Source organism: Manis pentadactyla, chromosome 3, assembly GCF_030020395.1.
Source record: "Manis pentadactyla isolate mManPen7 chromosome 3, mManPen7.hap1, whole genome shotgun sequence".
NCBI classification, from domain to species: Eukaryota; Metazoa; Chordata; class Mammalia; order Pholidota; family Manidae; genus Manis; species Manis pentadactyla.
In genome coordinates, this window is record NC_080021.1 from 80,009,099 (window position 1) to 80,028,810 (window position 19,712).

Sequence of the window (19,712 nt, forward strand, 5' to 3'; positions counted from 1 at the left end):
CCCACCCATGTTTCTCTTCCCTCCTTACCCAGCTCCTATAGACCCACTGCCCTCTGCCCTTGTCATCTGTACCCCGTTGGAGTCCAGCTCTACCTGTTTTGCCCCCACACCCCCACAGCAGCTGTGCCCGGTGCTGATGCCGTGTGCTGGCTTTTTGCCCTTCTGAGTCAGACCAGGAACCAAGGTGCCTCCTAACCCTATCACACACTCTGAGATCATTATTCCTCTCCTTCTCCTTCTTGGTCCCCAAACCCCAAACCTCCTGCCCTTTCCGCTCAGTGCTCTCCGCACTGTCTCTACTGGGAAAGGGGAAGTGCCAGCCCAGAGACCCCCACACCCCTCCTCACCGATGTGACAGCCGCCCTGCCCTGCGCCCTCACCATTCAAGGCACTGCTCTAGGAACTCCGAGCTGGCATTCCCCTCTCCTGCCCTGCTCCCACAGCAACTGTAAGAACTCTGTCCCTGTCCTCCACATGCCTCTCCAGCTACCAACGCCCCCATTTTTCACCTCCCCTTATATCCAAAGTCCTGAAAGGGCTGTACTCCCTTTTCCCATCCTGCTTGGGGCCCCCCACCTCTCAACCCAGCAGGTCTTGACAAGTGATGGGTTGAGCCCCAGGGCCATCCCTCAGTCCCTCGTTGGGGTGCCCTGAGCCCCAGGACACAGCCCAGGGCCATCCCTCAGCCCCTTCTCGGGGGCCCCCGGCAGCGTATGGTGCAGTTCATCTCTCCCTCCTCCCAGACATGCTCCCTTCACTTGGCTTCTGGGACACCATCCTCTGGTTTTCTCCCATCTCATCACCATTTCCTCCTCACCTCCCAACATTTGAATGTGAGAAGGTCCCAGATCTTAGTTCTTGGACCTCCGCTGTCTCCATACTGACCTCAGCAAAAGCATCGCTCCTTTCCTAGGGCTGCAGTAACAAATTTCGGCAAACCGGCTTCAAACAACAGGAACTTTTTCTCTCAGAGTCCTGGAGCCCAGAGTGCTAAGTTAAGGTATCATCAGGGCTGCGCTCCGTCCAAAAGCTCTAGAAGAGAATCCTGCCTTGCCCCTGCTGCCCGGTGCCCCTGAGCGCCCTAGCGTGTGGCAGCATCGCCCCAGTGCCTGCCTCCTGCTCCACCTGGCCGTGTATCTGTGTGACTCACCCCCTTTGCCGTTCTCTTATAAAGACACTGGTCATTGGGTTTAGGGACCACCCTAAATCCAGGATGTGATTTCCTCTTGAGCTCCTTAGCTAATTAAATCTGCAAAGACTCTATTTCCAAATAAGATAGCATTCTGAGTGTCCAGTGGTCATGAATTTGAGGGGGTAGACAGTTTGATCCCAGTACAGCTGTCTGGACCCTGACCACTCTGAAGTTCCGTCTCTGCCTTGAACTGCTGCCCTGAGCTGACTGCTTACGCAGCATATGCACGTGGATGTGAATCAGGCACATCAAATTCAGTGCTTCCCAAACTGAGTGCCTATCTTTTACCCTTCAAAACCCACCCTCTGTCTCAAAGTCTTCTCCTGTTCCACTAACTCCATCCTAGTCGTCAGGCCCCAACCTGGAAGTCATTCTTGACTCTTTTCTCTTACATTGCACATCCAATCTTTCAGCAAACCTGGTTGGCTGCACGCTCCTGACTCCTCCACGCTGCTATGGCGCTCACCCAAGTGGGACATGCGACGCGCTTTCAGAATGGGTCAGTCCTGTGCGTCAGCTCTTGCTGCCTCCAGAGCCCATTTGTAACATTGCAGCCAGAGTGTGGCTGTGAAGACATACATCAGATCAACAAACTGCTCCCCTCAGTCCCCTAGTCGCCCTTTGCCTCACACTCAGAATATGAGCCAAAAGCCCCATCGTGGCCATTTGCCTGCAGTGTTAGTCTTGCTCTAGATTATCTTTCCAAAGTTCCTTCTTTTCATAAATTTTTTATTCTCGTATTTGTATGGAAAGAGGTTTCATGTACTTGCCTTATCATATGACCCACCTTGGGCTTCTTGTTAGAAATCTAGAAAACTCTGGGTCCCCTGCCTCGGTATCTGTAATTGAGGGGTCAGGCCCAGCATGAGCCACAGGTGTCTCAGAAGTGCTGCCGTTGAGTATTGACTGAACTGAGTGATCATTTTTCTAGGTCACACATCTTAGAAAGGAATGCTTCATTTCCTCATCATAAAGCTGCAGCTTCTAGCGAGGAACTGTGCCTGTCTTACTATATTAAGTTAGTGAAGACCAGTAAGTGTTCCCCAGACTGTTACGCAGGGACTCTACCTGAGCAAATCTCTTGACTGTGTTTTCTCTTCCGATTCTGCCAGTCCAGGCCCCGCTACGCCCTCCTGGAGCAAACCTTCACAGGCTCTGTTCACAAACACATGTCATTTTGAAAACTCATTTCAAAAGGATTGAAATATGAATCAAGATTATGATAGATCTGTTCCTGTCTGCCCCATTGGAAAGTAACCTCCATGAGGCAGGGACTGTGTTGAATTGTCTGCTGCTCCTAGAACAAGTGGGCAGGACTGTGTAAATGGATGACAAATGAATGACAGTCCTCTCTGGCTTAGTGGGAGACCCTGCCTCAGAGTTACATTGACCGCCATTCTTCAGTATGCTGTGTCCTCTGGGCATAGCATCTTAGTGGAGCTCCAATATTACATCCCTGAATGTCTTCTCTTGAACTGTGTCACATACATTTTTTGATGTGATTATATAAGTGTGTAGTGAATAACCCCGCAAGTCTTTCCAAGTTCACGTAAGCACAAAACAAGCATTCTTGCTCTGGGAAATTCTGGGAAATGTGATCTCTGTGAGATCTCCAATCTTATTAGAAACCAATTCATGTTTATTATAGAACTTTAAAAAAAAATAGCACTCTGTTACAAGCATTTTTGTGTGTTCTTATGCTATATTTCAGGTGCATTTTATTTTTTAAAGAATTTAGTATTGATATGGATAAAAAAAAGAAGGAAAATCAATGTATACTATAACTTGTAAACTAAAAACCTTATTCCCCATCCCGTTGGTCCCAGTTTTAACAATTCTAACACATCTTTCCAGGTGCCAGAATAGATTGTGGTCTTTTCCACCCCCCACAGAAGGAATTATACAATATGTATAATGTGGAACTTCATAGCTTAATATATTTTGGCTGTCTCTTCATATCAAGACAGATTGAGCCTCCTCATTCTTTTAAAGCTGCTTAGTGTTCTCCTCTTTAGAGGGCCTATCATTTATATAACCATTCCCTTATTGATGGGCATTTGTGTCATTTTCTCAGATTTTTTATTTGTTTTTGTTTTTATTGTAACAATCAGTGTATGGTGATGATTTTTCTCCATTTTCGTAGACTTTTACAAGCATGTTTGAAGGATAAATTCTGTATTGCAGATCTACTGTACCAAAAGTACATACATTAAAAATTTTTATAGTTACTTCTAAAAGTCTTCCTAAAAAATGATAGTACCTTTTGCTTCATCCCCTTCCCCAAACTAGGTATTATTAACACTTTAACCCAGTCTGATTAGTATTTCATGAGTGTAGTTTGTGTTTATTTAATATAGGTGAGGTCAAGCATCTTTTCTTATATTTATTCTTTGTTTGCAGTTTATTTTTCTGGGAACTCTTTCTGTAAGCCTTTTGCCCATTTTTTCTGTTATCTCTTCATTATCCATCCTTTAAATTATTCCTCTGTGCATTAGGTTTGTACCATATGAGCTGTTTTATTGAAGTGAGTGTTACAATTTTTCACTTAAAAAAAAAAGTTATCTGTAAACATATATGTACCTATTACAATATAATATTCTATGACTATGTCATTATTTCCTTAATATTCCTTTATAGATAAACATTTAGAGCATCTCTCGATTTTCACTAATATGCATAAATAATAAAAAACATTTCTGTGGACAAATCTTCACTTACGTCACTTTATCTCCTTGGTATAGATATAGCACTCACCCCCCACCCCCCCACTCCTCGGCGCCAGCTGACAAGGTCAGAGTATGAATGCTTTTAAGTATCTTGACAGTCACAGCTTATTTTCACTGAGCAAAATTTGGTATTTGAGTAAATTGTTTCTCAGTTTGAGGTGTTTTGGGGTATATCGGTCAGTTTGCATTCTGCCTCTGAGGCCATCGGCATTCAGGCAGCCACAGTTCCTACCCTCCGCAAAGGCTCGGGAAGAAGAGCCAGTGGCTGTCCTCATCCTTCCGCCCACTGGGCAAGTTGCTTCCTTCTCCTTTCAAAGTGGTAAACATGGCTCATCAGCAGCAGACCAAGTAGTTCATTTAGGTCATCGCAGTAACAGCAAAATTGGTGTAGAAGTGGGGACAGTAAGCAAAGGAGAGTTCCAGTCCCCAAGTGTCCTTTACTCACTGCCATGTCCTGGGCGAGCAGAAGTGGCAAGTCTTGTTCATGAATGGGAGGGTAAGGGCATGGGATCACTGACAGATCGTCCCTCTATGCCCTGAGGCAGTTGGTGTGAAGTCACACTGAGTGGAAGCAGAGGCCGACATGAGCTCCTCCCTAGGTTGATGGCAGCCACTCAGCAAAAGGGACATGGCAAAGCCCGGGGCTGCCGGCCACATGCCAGAGGCTGTGCTTGTGTACCCGTGGGCAGCTTCCTGTCGGTTGCTCTGTGGCTCTAAAAGATCAGTTGTGCTGTTTGTCATTTCACTATGATGACCCAAATCTGGGCTTTGGTCCTGTTATTAATAATAGTAGTACTCTTAATGATAGTAATAATTAATAGCTGTCTTGCATTGAGCATTCTTCCATTCTCCTTTTCAATCTCATCTAGACACTACTAGGTTGATACAATTATCACCATTTTGCAAAATGGAAAACTCGAGACTTTGAGAAGAAACAACTTTTACGTAAACCCAAATTGCTCATTTAAAAATTTTAAATTCTCTGTTCCATAGTCACAACTGTCTGACTCTCTTCTGAGGTATCATTAGGAGCCTCTCTACCTCCTGCTAGTCCCTAGGTATATATTCACATCATAGCCCGGTTTATATGAGGTCGGACTGAGGAGCAGCCTAGGGGAGGAAGTGATCTGGGAGGAGCTTTGGCCGCCTCCCAGGGGGCTGGGTCCTGCCCGGGTGGGCCCAGTGCCCCACTCCAGCGCGCCCTGGGCTGCCTACGCCTTTCCCTGGTGAAAGCCACGTGGCTGCGGGTGATGGCTGGTGGCGGGTGAGGACCGGCTGCTCTCCCCACAGCAGGAAACCTTTGCCAGGTTCTGCTCCTGCTTTCCTACAGCTGGAAGCTTCCAGTGTGGTAACATACACAAAACATAAAGTTTACTAATTTAACCATTTTTAGGCCCACAATTAGTGGCATTAAGGATGTTCACATTGTGCGACCATCACCACCATCCACCTCCAGAACTTTTTTCCATCTTGCAAAACTGAAACTGTGCCTACTAAACAACAACTCTCCATTCTTCCACTGACTTTCTGCAGCCACCAGTCTTCCTGTCTCTTGGATTTTGACTCCTCTAAGTACCTCATATGAGGGGATCATATAGTATTTGCCCTTTTGTGACTTGATTATTTCACTTAGCACAATGTCCTCAAGGTTCACCCATGTTGTAGCATGTGTCACTATATGTATTTACATTACATTTTGCTTATCCATTCATCCATTGATGAACACTTGGTTTGCTTCCACCTTTTGGCTATTATGAGTACTTCTACTATGAACAGGGGTGTACTAATATCTGTTAGATATTGTACAAATACCTGTTTTCAGTTCTTTTGGGTGTATACTCAGAAGTGAAATTGATGGATCATATGGTAATTCCATGTTTAATTTTTTGAGGAACACCCGTCTATCTTCCATAGCGGTTACACCATTTTACATATCCACCAACAGAGCCCAACAGGTCCATTGGTTGTTATAACAGCTATCCTAATGGATATGAAGTGGTCCAACAGGTTTTTTGCAAGGGAAAGTCTATGGGAATTACTTGGTAAGTAGTCCCTCCTTTTTTGCTAAAGAAGGTGGATGTCTTTCATGGAAACTTACTGATCTAAATACAGTTATTTACTGAAGCTGCTCTCTGGAAATCATGTCTCCCTGAGGCATTGTGGGTCCTTTGCATGCTGTTGGGTTTATTAAATTTTGAACAGTCCACAGGAACCCCATCAGCCCCTAGGTTGTATATGCCAAACGCTGCCCTCATCTTTGCACCATGACAGTAGTCTGAAAGAGTGCAAATTTAAGATGGCCACTTTCCAAATTTTCTATTTTTCTTGTTTCTCTTTTCCTTCCTTTGACCTGCTGTCAGCAGTGTGAGTGTCCCACTGTTTTGTACCTCTTTGTAAAGGAAGAAGCCAATACAGATGAATGGTTAAGAGCACAGGTGGTGGGACCAGCCAGACTTAAATTCAAATCTAAATCTATCCAGGAAAAATTTTACCTTCTCCAGGTCTGTTTCCTCATCTTTACTATGAATATTATCTATTTTACAAGCTTGTTTGAAGGGTTATAAATGCCTAGCAAGGTACCTGGTCAGAGAAAGTAGCCAATACGTCATCACCACCATCATCAAAGTAATAGAATTAGTGATTTCTTAGCTCTGCTTGGAAAGAAGAAGAATATTATAATAACCAAATAAAGGTAAAGAAAATTTCTAAGAAATTTTGACCCCAAAACATAGCTTTCTATTCCATCCCTCTGCTATCCAAATTATGGATTAAAGAGTATAGGGTTCTAGTACGAAGGATAGGAAATTGTTTGTATAAAAACTGGGAAGTGGTATCAAACAAGTGCTGTACTCCCTGTTTTGCAGACTCCCTGTTTACATTCTGTTTTTCTGTTGTCACTAAATGGTGTTTTTAGCTCGGTTTGGGACTGATTCTAGGGACTCCCTGCTATGAAGACTCTTCAGGGGGACTTGAGAACCCATGAGAGGCACCGTCAGTTCTACTGCATTGGTACTCTTTTGTTCCACTCCAACTTACTGACACTGTCATTATGGTTATTTCACAGGCTTCCTAGGGCTTTTGTAAACAATGATTTGAATTCTATTTTTCCCAGGTGTAGGAAGAAAATACATATCTAAAGAGTGAAGTAGGTAAACCTAATAGAATAGGTAAAGCAACAAAAAAAGATTTTCATTCTTTCCTACCTTTTGGCAGGTTTCTTGTTCAATTTCTCTCACTGTTTGTGTAGATGACAAATGTTTTCCAACCAGCCAATTCTACAACTGGCTGTGTTTTCAGTTCCAGTTTCTCAGTTCAGCTGGAATTTCCTGGGGTAGAGTTTTGCTTCACTTGAGAGATCACATCGGGTCCCTTGACTACATTCCTGTCATTCCTTCATTCTCTCCATCATCTGACTCAAATGTGGGTTTTTTCTCATTAAAATAAAAAAATAACAAACTACACAAGACCATCTGTTATTTGCGAGTTTCTCACAAGAGTGACAGTGATTAGGATGAACACACACATGCTTAAGTGAGGCTTTCAGGACAAGGCCATCTGCACAGACATTTCGGTACTTGTCCAAACATCACTCAAACACTGCCCAGTATGTGTGAAACCAGCCCAGTATGTGTGCTTAGCAAACCATTCCTAAAGCCTGTGCCCAGGGAGCCTGCTGGTGGCCCCCAGCCTGAGAGCCTGCTGGAAGCCAGGGCCTGCTGTGTGGGATGGGAGGCTGGCAGCTTTCTGGTGGGGCTTCTAAGAAAAACAGCAGAAGATGAGTGACCTTTACAGTCATCACTAGCAACAAAGGTCACCCGCAAGAGAGATTATTTGAGCTCAGCTTTCTTTGTAATAACATGTTTGAGACTTTTTTTCTCCAGAGTTGTATTCCACATAGACTAAGCCCATCTGATACTTACCCAGTGTCATAATTGTTAGGTATTTCCTACCCCAATATAACAGTACTGAAAGGCTCCAGTCGGTCCCTGGCAACACACTTCTCAGTAAATGTATTTGGTGACGCAAAGCTACAGATCATTGAGAAGGAGGGACCTGTGTCCTTGGAGCAGTCAAGACCAGGGTGTGTGAAGAGGTCTGCTGAGACTGCTCATGTCTACTCCTCATCTGGGGAGAAGGAACACAGACTTGATATTTAAGCACTGATGTTGGAGAGGGAGTTTGAACAAGTCAGCTAAACTCAAATGCTTCTGAAAACTTTGGGCTGATCTAACATTCTTATCCTGTACCTGGAAAAACATGTATTTGCAAAGTAAATGAGACTAGATTTTGTGTTCTGCCCCATCCTGCCCATCATAAGTGTGCACATCCATAAGCACATAGTGTGTGCACGGAGGGGACGGTGAGCAGAGGGAGCAGAGGCTCTAGTGTTTGATGGATGTGTGTTCTATCTGTACTATGTGTGTGTGTAAAATCACATACATAGATATGGATATACTGGGAAACAGACACATGCTGGCAGCACTGCCATGTGGAGTGTGTCCATGACGGCCCTCTGAGATGCTGATGAGGGTCTGAAATCCATCCTTCACCCAGCTTGTCCACCAGCCAAGAGAGCTGGGTCACGTCCCCCTGGAGGGAGTTGGCCATGGGGCCTGGAGGGGGCCTCTGTCAGGGCAGCTGAGGCTTCCTACCACCCCAGCAGCAGGAGAGCAGGCCTGCACATTTAGGGTTAGATGTTCCCTGAGGCCTTCCTTCTCTCTTTGGTTGCACGTGTGTTGGTAGCCCCTTCAGTTCTCCAACCTGCAGGAATCTGATTGGCTGGTACCTGGTAGCCAGTTCCTTTTTCACTCACAGCACATTTGAAAGGCTTCTCTGAAAAACTTGCATTGCATGAGATGGGGAGTCTGTTTATTTATCACCCAACAAGATAAGACTGCTCTCTAACGCAGGAAACTCATTTCTGATAACCTTTCTATGCCTAGAACTTTCACTAGGTACTAGATGCCTGGTATTTCACCAGAACCTGTCTGGGTTTCTGACTCAGGTTAGGATCCCAGTGGTTCACTCTCTAACTTAATAGTTCCTCTCTGTTTGCCCAGGACAGCAGTGCAAACACACACATGACCATCAAAGGGAGAAAATGTCATCATCATGTATTTCCACTAAAGGCACAAAAAGAGGAACTAAGAAATGTGTGTTTGCCATGCCATTAGAGCTGAAGAACATGAGAATTGCAGATCACATCTTCACTTCAGTTAGCTTTACACCAGGGGCACAAAAACATCTCAAACATTTGCCGTCTGACATGGTTCTTCTCATTTTAGGGAATGTGGTGTTTTTTATTTCACATTTCCAGTAGCATCACATACATACTTTCTAACACAGAGACAAGAATTAGTAAGTGAAGGTAAGAGGCATTCTTGGCCGCTTCTTTAGCGTCAGCAGGTGGCTTGGGAAGCCGAGGTTTCTCATTTGTATGTTACCAGGCCTGGCATCGTGATGCTGGCACAGCTCAAGATAAAGGGAATCTTTCCATGTGATTTAAAATCTAAAGATTAAACCAGTTTCCCAAGCCCTCTTAGTAATGGCCCAGCCCCAGAGCTGTGATACAGAGGGAATCATGCCAGGGTCCCCTGTCTACCAGCTGTGAGGCCAAACAAGTCCTTCTTCCAAAGTTATTGGAAAAACAGAAGCTCAAGACACATGTTCCAAGCTGAGCTGCACTGCAACTTCCTTTCTCAAGTGTACTGAGGACAATGATCCACTGTGAGGTGGTTGTAGGCAACATTCTTAGACCGAGATTTTGTTCCAATCTATCTAGAGTTTTAAATCCTAGAATAGCTTAAAAGTGTATGATCTAGTGCAGTGCTTCACAAACTTTAATGTGCATGCAAATCACCTGGAGGTCTTATTAAAATTTAATCTGATTGAATAAGTCAGGGTCAGAGTCCAAAATGCCTGCTTCTAACAAGCTCCCAGATGATGCCAAGGCTGCTCCTGGTCTGAGGACCACTCTCAGTGTCACAGGGGCCTGGAGTGGCTCCCACCCAGACTGCGCTTTAGAATCACTCAGGAGGGCCCCATCCTACAGTTTCAGGTTTAATCGGTTTAGGGTGAGGCCTGGGTAGTGGTATTGTTTAAAAGCTCCCATGTACATAGCCAGAGTTAGAAATAATGGTGTGAGGGTTAGAACTTATTTCAACCACTGAATGCACAGAAGGGAAATTAAATTCACTTTCAACCCTTGCACTAACCTGTGATGTGACACTGGGAAAGTAATTTCCATTCAGCTAATTAAATCCCCCAAAGCAGTTAGTGCTTTTTTCAACTTAAAGGGGTATTTAGATGAAAGAGCATTTTCCTGTTCAATTTTAGCCCCATTGCTTTCATTCTGACAGTGTTAACCTCATCCAAGCCAAGAAGATGTCATCATCCATCTTATATCCCTCTTCTTAATCCAGCGGCAAACTGGCATTAAACCTTCTTTGTTCCATTCAGCATCTTTTAGATGAAGCCTTCAATATAGGGGCAAGATCACCCCAAGGCAGTGAAAATATCTTAGGTATTACAGTAGTCTGTGGCCCTCCAAAGCTCAGACTTATCTGATGAAATCTTATATCTTTGTATTTAATTCCTCCTGTTAAAGCTAACTTTAATTTAAATATAGCATTTTAATTAAACTTTTCTCCTTAGGAGATAATAATGAGAAAAGATTGAAAAACACTGTTGTAGACAGAGACAAGCCAGACTAAGCTTGTATGTACTTCCTGAGGTAGACATTCTGAACTCTACCTGGGGACAGCTTGTGATACTGTTTCTGAGGGGTGAAATTTGGGCTTAACAATAACAAATTCCAGGGGGAAATCTCAATAGTATTTTTCTCTTTTCTCAGTAAAAAGTACTCTCCTGATGAAAAATTTGAGTCCCAGAAGCATCTAGTTATCACCCAACACTGAGCTGTCTTGCTGATGTGACATTCTGGAATGTGGTATTGAGAGTGTGGACACTGAGGCCAGACAAACCTGGGTGTGGATCCTGGCTCTCCCCCTGTGGCGTTCAGCAGGTTCTTGCACTTTTCTAAGCCTCTTTTGCATCTGTACAAGGGAAATAAAACTCACTAGTAGATTTGTTATTCAGATGAAACATGAATTGGGTGTAAAGGATGTGAAATGGTGTCTGGTACATAAGTGCTCAGTTAGTGGTGGAAGAAATAATGGTTGTTAATATCTGTCTATCAATTTATCTGTCTGTCCTTTCATCTGCCTATCTATCCATTTATATATCTGCCTACCTACCTATCATCATCATCATAGTAAAATACCTGTGGGCACAGAATATCTCCTGGACCAAACTCTTTGCTCAGCAGTCCCCAGCAAAGCCATATAACTCCTTCACTCATCAGCCTTTCTGCATAACAAGGGAGCAGTAGGAAATGGGGGGCTAGTGCTCCTCTCTCCATGGGGCCCCATGGACAGGGAGCCTTGGTGTGACATAGTTATATGACAGCTTTTTCTGTAGTGGTGAAAACTATTAGATTAAGTGGCCAGGGGGAGGAAGAAAGTATTCCATGAGAAAAAAGTCAACCCTAGATTCCATTAGCCAAAAGAGTCTCTGATTTCTTCCTGCTGTTGCAAAATAGAGCAGGATTTACTTTAGCCAAAGTAAATACAACAACAAAAAGAGATTAAGGTTAAAAAAAAAAGAACAATACATATAGACCAGGGAAAGAATTTTTATTTAAGAAGAGGGTTATAGTCTTTTTTGAACTCAAAAGCAAGTCACATCTGAAAGCTTTTGTTTTTTGCCTTATCTATTATTTATTCAACTTGGTAATTCTACTGTTTGAAGTCTCAGTCTTGGTAATGCTACTGTTTCAAGTCTCAGTCTTGGTGAATACTACTATTATTATTGTTTGGAATATGAGCTACTTAAAGCACTCCAACATGGAAAAGAAAACCAAAATAACCTGGGCTTTTTGCAAGTCTGTTATTATTTAAAGAATCATCCTCTTAAAAAATGCCTTTGGATTTGTATAAATGCAGAACTGGGGTAGGTGTGATAAAAGCCTTACCAACAAGTTCCCAGAAGGCTTTTCTTAATGAGCTCATCATTAAAATCCATCACCAAGAGTGAGAGATATGGGTCCTTGGTGTCACGTCTTAAAGGCTCCGTCCATGCCACCAGCACACGTTGTGTGGGTCCATCAGCATCCTCAGGGGGTGTCTCACACAGGTTCCTGATTGCTGCTGTCAACTGCAAGTTCAGGCCTAAAGGGAGATTGCAGCCAACTTGGACTTTCTCGGGTTTTTGACCTGGTTCGTGTATAATTATTGGAACGTCACATATGCTCAGGAACAGGAGTGTATATACCCTGTACCTGCCCGAGGGGACTTACATTCCTGCAGGTCCCATAGGTGAACAGGTGAGGAGCAGGCAGTCCCAGGGCCAGCACTCATTAGAGGAGAAGGAGAGTCAGGCAAGGCTTCTTAGAGGAATGACATCTCAGCTGAGACCTGCAGAATGAATGGGCCAGGCAGAAGGGATAGGGAGCGAATGGTCCAAGCAGAGGCACTGTGGAAGTCAGGGCACAGGAGGCAAGATGGTCAGGATGAGGGGGCGGGATCAGCAGGGGCCAGGTCACACAGGGGTCTGGCCTCAGTTAAGGGGTTCAGACCTTGTCCTGAGGCTAGCTTTAAGCAGAGAGTAATCTCGTTGGATTTACACGAAGGATTAACATATTCCAGCCGAGGTATGCAGAAGCTATTACGTGAATGAGGGCTGATCAAGCTGTATGGCAAGAAATGGACTCCAAGTTGACCTAGCTGGTCTCCCACGGCCTGGGTCTTGCCCACTTTACCTGTACTGCTCGAGTGCCACGCGTGTTATTAGAGCAGTTGTATATTGTTATATTGTTATTTCTACTAAAGAAAAAAATATGACCTCTTCTGTTCTTTCTGATCTATGATTTTCTCTGTTCAAGACGGCATTCCTTGGTGTCAGATGCGAACTGCTGGGCTCACCGGACTTGACTGGCCTAGTGCACCGATATTATATGCCAGGATTTGTGACCGCAGAAATACTATCTGCCAAATTCCAGTGTGCCAATGACATAGTATTCTGGTAGTATAAAAAACCCAGCACATATCCAAAGAACTTCCTGTGGCTCTGAGATGAGGTTTGGTGACAAGTTTGAAGGTTCCAGTAGGTACAAGTTAGAACAGAAAAGATAAGGTGTGGCTTTTGCTCTGGAGGTGTCTGGATGGCATGACAACAATAAGCACTTTAAACAGTATAAAAATGACAAGGCTATGATCAGCAGGTACAAATGGTTTTTGCACAGACTGACATTAAGGCCTGGCTTAGACTGAAGAGAAATTATCCAAGAGGAGTTCAGGGAAGGCCTTCTGGGCAGAAGGCAATCCCAGGAATTGGCTGAGATAGGAAAGAGTTTCCAGGAAGAGGTTGGGGAGAAGCATATTCAGTAATAAGGAGCTGAAGCTTTGCTAAGCAACACAGCCTGGCTGGAACTGGGGTTGGAACTGAGCAATACTGAGGCAGGCTCCTGTGGATGAAGGGGTCAGCAGGTCCTCCAGGCTGAGCCCCTGGCCTTCACAGTTGAGTCCGGCAGAATGCATCCCTTCCTGTGTGACATAATCCTAATCAGAGTTCTTCCTCTTACTGCTCACCAGATACAGCTACTTGGTTCCTTCCTTCCTTCCAGGTCTTTATTTTTATAATTTCAGTGATACTTACCTTAAAAGTCAGGTTCTGATGTCCTTATAGACCTGATTTTCAAGTAAGCAATGAGTAGTGGTCTCACCTCCCCTATCTTATTGTTTTGTTTAAATCTTTCTTTCCTGCTGTCATGCTTTGTTGTGACAGTGAATCTTTCTGGTCATCCTGGAGGGACTGTACAGAGAGAATCTGAGGAACTGGCTCCATGGGCTGTTGACTAGCCTGCCAGTAAAGATGCTGCAGACCAAGGACCTTCTGTTCTCAATTCCCCAATAGTTTATTTGTGTTAGCATGTCACTTTCTCCAGCTCTATTTTTTCACTTGAAAAAATGAGGTAATAACATTTGTACATCTATGTGCAAGAACTTAGTGGGGTCTGAAGAAGATTCTCCACATGTTAGAAAATGTGGAGACATGTAGCTATTTAAAATATCATGCTGAGATGTGATTACCATGTTGAAGATTTGGGGTGCAGGTATTTTAGAGAGGACTCAAAATGGCAATTGTAAGTGAAGCACTGTTTCTTTTTCTCTTTTTCTTTTTTGTTATTAATGCATTATTGATACATACTCTTATGAAGGTTTCACATGAAAAAACAATGTAGTTACTACATTCACCCATACTATCCAGTCACCCCAAACCCCATTGAAGTCATTGTCCATCAGTGCAGTAAGATGCCACAGATGCACTATTTGCCTTCTCTGTGCTACACTGTCTTCCCTGTGATCCCCGGCACCATGTGTATTAAACATAATAGCCCTCAATCCCCTTCTCCCTCCCTCCCCAACTGCCTTCCCACACCCCTCCCCTTTGGTAACCACTAGTCCCTTCTTGGAGTCTGTGAGTCTGCTGCTTTCCTTCAGCTTTGCTTCGTTGTTATACTCCACAAATGAGGGAAATCATTTGGTACTTGTCTTTCTCTGCCTGGCTTATTTCACTGAGCATAATTTCCTCCAGCTCCATCCATGCTGTTGCAAATGGTAGGATTTGTTTCATATGGTTGAATAGTATTCCATTGTGTATATGTACCACATCTTCTTTTTTTTTTTTGTAGATAATTATTTTTTATTGAAGGGTAGTTGACACACAGTATTACATTACATTAGTTTCAGGTGTACAACACAGTGATTCAACATTTATATAGATGATAATTTTAGGTACCAGCTATCACCATACCAAGTTGTTACAATATTTTGACTATATTCCTTATGCTATACATTACATCCCGGTTACTTATTTATTTTACAATTGGAAGAGTGTACTTTGTTGTTGTTGTTGTTGTTGTTGTGAGGGCATCTCTCATATTTATTGATCAAATGGTTGTTAACAACAATAAAATTCTGTATAGGGGACTCAATGCTCAATGCACAATCATTAATCCACCCCAAGCCTAATTTTCGTCAGTCTCCAATCTTCTGAGGCATAACAAACAAGTTCTTACATGGAGAACAAATTCTTACATAGTGAATAAGTTACATAGTGAACAGTACAAGGGTGGTCATCACAGAAACTTTCGGTTTTGCTCATGCATTATGAACTAAAAACAGTTCAAATATGAATACTCATTTGATTTTTATACTTGATTTATATGTGGATACCACATTTCTCGCTTTATTATTATTTTTAATAAAATGCTGAAGTGGTAGGTAGATACAAGATAAAGGTAGAAAACATAGTTTAGTGTTGTACGAGAGCAAATGTAGATGATCAGGTGTGTGCCTGTAGACTATGTGTTAATCCAAGCTAGACAAGGGCAAGAAAACATCCACGTATGCAGAAGATTTCTCTCAGAACAGGGGGGGTGAGGTTCTAAGCCTCACCTCTGTTGATCCCCAATTTCTCACCTGATGGCCCCCCTGCAACTGTGCCTGTCTTAGGTTGTTCCTCCCTTGAGGGATCTTACCCGTCTCTGGCTAACCAGTCATCTTCCGGGGCCATGCAAGGAAATGTAAAGTTGGTAAGTGAGAGAGAAGCCTTATTGTTTGAAAAGGTTAGCTTTTTACTTCTTTGCATATTTATGCCCTGTGGCTTCTATGCCCAGCATTTGTCTTGAGGTATCTTTACCACTTGGAAGAATTATGATACTTGGTAAATTTGATATGAGGCACGAATTCTATTTAAGGGTTGTAATTAGGAAGGAAGAAGAAAAGCTATAGAAGTAGCAGGCGGAAAAAAACATGGGAAGATTGATTATTTCTTTGACATATCTTCTTGTAGAGTAACTTCAGCATGTATAGGTTTTAAACTATTACTTAAATTGCGCACACACATTAACATAATAGTATAGTTACATAACCAAAGCATACCTGTAATTACCAGCCATCTCCAGTGAAACCAAGAAAACCAGTTAGGCACCTTAGGCATTTGTGAAAACTTATCTATGATATGGTGGATATTGTCCAACTGAACTTGAACAGTCTGAGAGAAATCAGACAAATTAAAACAACCCATTCCTGGGGACTGTTCACATGCCATATGTTCTTTTAACAGTAAATAGTCTGTAGTTGTAAGATTTTGGAGTGCTACAATTTGCACTTCTCCTAATTCTTGGTTGAGTTCCAACAGTATAGACCCAGTCAAATTTGTTGTTTTACTGTATGCACAGGCCAGCTTAGATATCTCCTTCTTCATTCCCATGGCAAGTCCAGGAACTGGTGGGATGAGTGCATCTACAGCTGTAGCAGTGCGTGGATCTTTGTTGAGGTTTTTTGATGATCATCTTCTGTCATGAGTCTTCCAGAGAGTGCTGATGTTGGAAGTTCTTTTTCATATCGTATCTTAGTTCATTTTCGGGGTAGCCCAATTAGGCTTTGATCCTCTGTATAAACACAAACAGACCTTTTGCCTACACTTTTATATGCCCTTTATACCCTTGTGTAGAACTCATTGGAGGTTACCACACAGGAACTGCCTTTTTTTTTTTTGGTATCACTAATCTACACTTACATGATGAATATTATGTTTACTAGGCTCTCCCCTATACCAGGTCCCCCCTATAAACCCCTTTACAGTCACTGTCCATCAGCATAGCAAATGTTGTACAATCACTACTTGCCTTCTCTGTGTTGTACAGCCCTCCCCTTTCTCCCCCCCCATGCATGCTAATCTTAATACCCCCCTTCTTCTCCCCTCCCCTTATCCCTCCCTACCCACCCATCCTCCCCAGTCCCTTTCCCTTTGGTACCTGTTAGTCCATTCTTGAGTTCTGTGATTCTGCTGCTGTTTTGTTCCTTCAGATTTTTCCTTTGTTCTTATATTCCACAGATGAGTGAAATCATTTGGTATTTCTCTTTCCCACTTGGCTTGTTTCACTGAGCATAATACCCTCCAGCTCCATCCATGTTGCTGCAAATGGTAGGATTTGCCCTTTTCTTATGGCTGAGTAGTATTCCATTGTGTATATGTACCACATCTTCTTTATCCCTTCATCTACTGATAGACACTTAGGTTGCTTCATATCTTGGCTATCGTAAATAGTGCTGCAGTTAACATAAGGGTGCATATGTCTTTTTGAATCTCAGAACTTGTATTTTTGTGTAAATTCCAAGGAGTGGGATTCCCGGGTCAAATGGTATTTCTATTTTTAGTTTTTTGAGGAACCTCCATATCCATGTGTTCATTTTTGTCTTTGTTTCCCTTGCTCGAGGAGATGCATTCAGGAAGAAGTTGCTCATGTTTATATTCAGGGGATTTTTGCCTGTGTTGTCTTCTAAGAGTTTTGTGGTTTCATGACTTACATTCAGGTCTTTGATCCATTTTCAGTTTACTTTTGTGTATGGGGTTATACAATAACCCAGTTTCATTCTCTTGCATGTAGCTGTACAGTTTTGCCAACACCAGTGGTTGAAGAGACTGAGTGACCCACTGTTTTTAAAACTTGAATGATCAGAATAATATACATGGAAGGATTTCAGTCACTCATAATGTTTTCGGTTTTCCTCAATGACTATGATAGCCTACCCGATATCATGAACAAGGGCCTTTTTCTGTTTCCAGATCGCAGAGGGAATGGCCTACATTGAGAGGAAGAACTACATTCACCGAGACCTACGAGCAGCTAATGTTTTGGTCTCCGAGTCACTCATGTGCAAAATTGCAGATTTTGGCCTTGCTCGAGTAATTGAAGATAACGAGTACACAGCAAGAGAAGGTATGTTGTCTGGATGATCTTCAGGTGTTCTGTTATTGTTTAGCTTCATTTTGTCTGTTTTAACAAAGTAATTACAATAGTAATCATTAAAAAAGAATTCATTTGGTAAAATAATCAAAATGTACCATAGTTTTGTGGTTCTGTTCTAGTAAGTGTTTTTAAAAAATTACTCTTTTGATTAGCTCCACATGATACTTTTATAAAGTTTATGAATGCTATCATTTGTATTCAGTTAAACAAAGCAAAACAAACAGATTTGGCAAGATCAAGATTCTTTGTATGTTAAAGCTTTTCACCCAATGAAGTACTCCTTCCTTAACTACAGAGAGAATATTTGTAACAATAATTCTATATTCTGGCCTTTTAATTACAAATTAAAACATGGAAGTTATCACACACAGAGAAGTAAATAAATGCTACAAAGAAGCCTTCCTTAACTTCCCCACATTGCATATTATGCACCTGAACCAAAAGCAGTCAGAGGGGCATAAACCTCCCAGCCCCTGGCACATCACTCTGTGGCTGGGCCCTGTCTGGGGCTGCACTGGCCTTTCCTGCTGGAGACTCATCGTTGCTTATGATCTGAGCATTCTGATGGTCTCGCTCATAAAAGCTGAGTATCTTTGCAGTGCCTTCTCTTGTCTGAAAGAGCCAAGTGCTTTCTTGACATTCCTAAGAATTGTTAAATGAAGATTATTTCCTTTTAACTACATGAGTGTTGTTTCCAGAAGATTCCACAGGGTTTATGAAGGTGACAAAGAGATTGAAAATTTCATTTCGATTTGTTTAGCATCTCTTGTGTCCATCATGTTTAAGGTGGTTCTCCTCCTGCCTCAAACCTGTGTTCTCTTAAGTAGGTTATAACTCATCTTTGGCCTTAATTATGCTCTGCAAGAAGGCATTCAGAGAAAAGTTTGAGGAAAAGTAGTTAAAAAATAATCGCTAAATTTGCAATGTGTCAGGCACTATTCTAAGTGCTTTCCATACATTATCTCATTTGTCTTTACAGTAACCCTAGATGATGAGTAGTAGTATTGTTGTTATTATCTCCACCTTATAGATGTGGAAATGGGGAGGTTCAGCAGCTTCTGAAGTCCCATAGTAAGTGGTAAAATCAGGATTCAAACCTAGGACAACTAGCCTCAAAGTATATGAGTTAGATTATTCCACTGGTTTTGTTTAGTTTGACAAGCCTGAAATGTCACAAAAATAACTGTTTTCATGCAAGACAGGTGGCTTAGTGCAGGGAGCTGGGGTTCTGGATTAAATTACTCCATCTCAGGGTAACAGAAATGATATTTACCTTTTATTGCTGTTTACGCGGTGCCACACACACTGATGGGCCACTTAAGCTTGACAGCAACCTGGAGAGGTTCTGTTATTTCCTCATGTTACAGATGGAGGCGCCAATTAGGCACAAGAACAGTAAGTGACTTGCTAGAGTCACACCAAGCCAGGAACAGCAGAACTGAGACTCAAACCCAGGCTGAGCAGTACAGGCCCCGCCCACGGCCCCGCCTGCCAGGCCCCGCCCCTCCCAGCAGGCTGTCTGATTTGCTCCAGGGTTAAGGCCCGTGTGCCACCGCGAGTGAGGGGCTCACATGAGATAGCTGACCCTGTAGGTTCTCCATGATGACGCTGGGTCTGCCTCTCATGTGACCACGTGGCTAAGTGTCCTCAGCCTAACCTTCTCCTTAGGAGAAGCCTAGTTCCATCACTATCATTCTGGGCAGACCATCATCCTACCTAATTCCTAAAAGTGTAGTAGCATTTGGTCCTATCAATGCAAACATGAAACATGGGAGGAGCATCTAAAATTCCCATTGGTATGGACTTAAAAGAGATTGATCCACAAGAATATACACATCAGGAGATATATGTATTCTATATAAACACAGTATGGGTTCATTAGAGAAAATTTGAACATAAAGATATATGCTTTAGAGGC

The 19,712-nt window shown here is 42.8% G+C and overlaps 1 protein-coding gene across 2 annotated transcripts in view; it reads left to right on the forward strand.

The window, feature by feature from the left end:
- LYN (LYN proto-oncogene, Src family tyrosine kinase) overlaps positions 1 to 19,712 on the forward strand; it is a 120,404-nt gene that overhangs the window by 90,008 nt on the left and 10,684 nt on the right. For both annotated transcript variants that reach the window (XM_057498061.1, XM_057498062.1), the window contains exon 11: positions 17,611 to 17,764. In XM_057498061.1, coding sequence (XP_057354044.1) covers positions 17,611 to 17,764 — 154 coding nt within the window. The remainder of the gene's footprint in view (positions 1 to 17,610; positions 17,765 to 19,712) is intronic.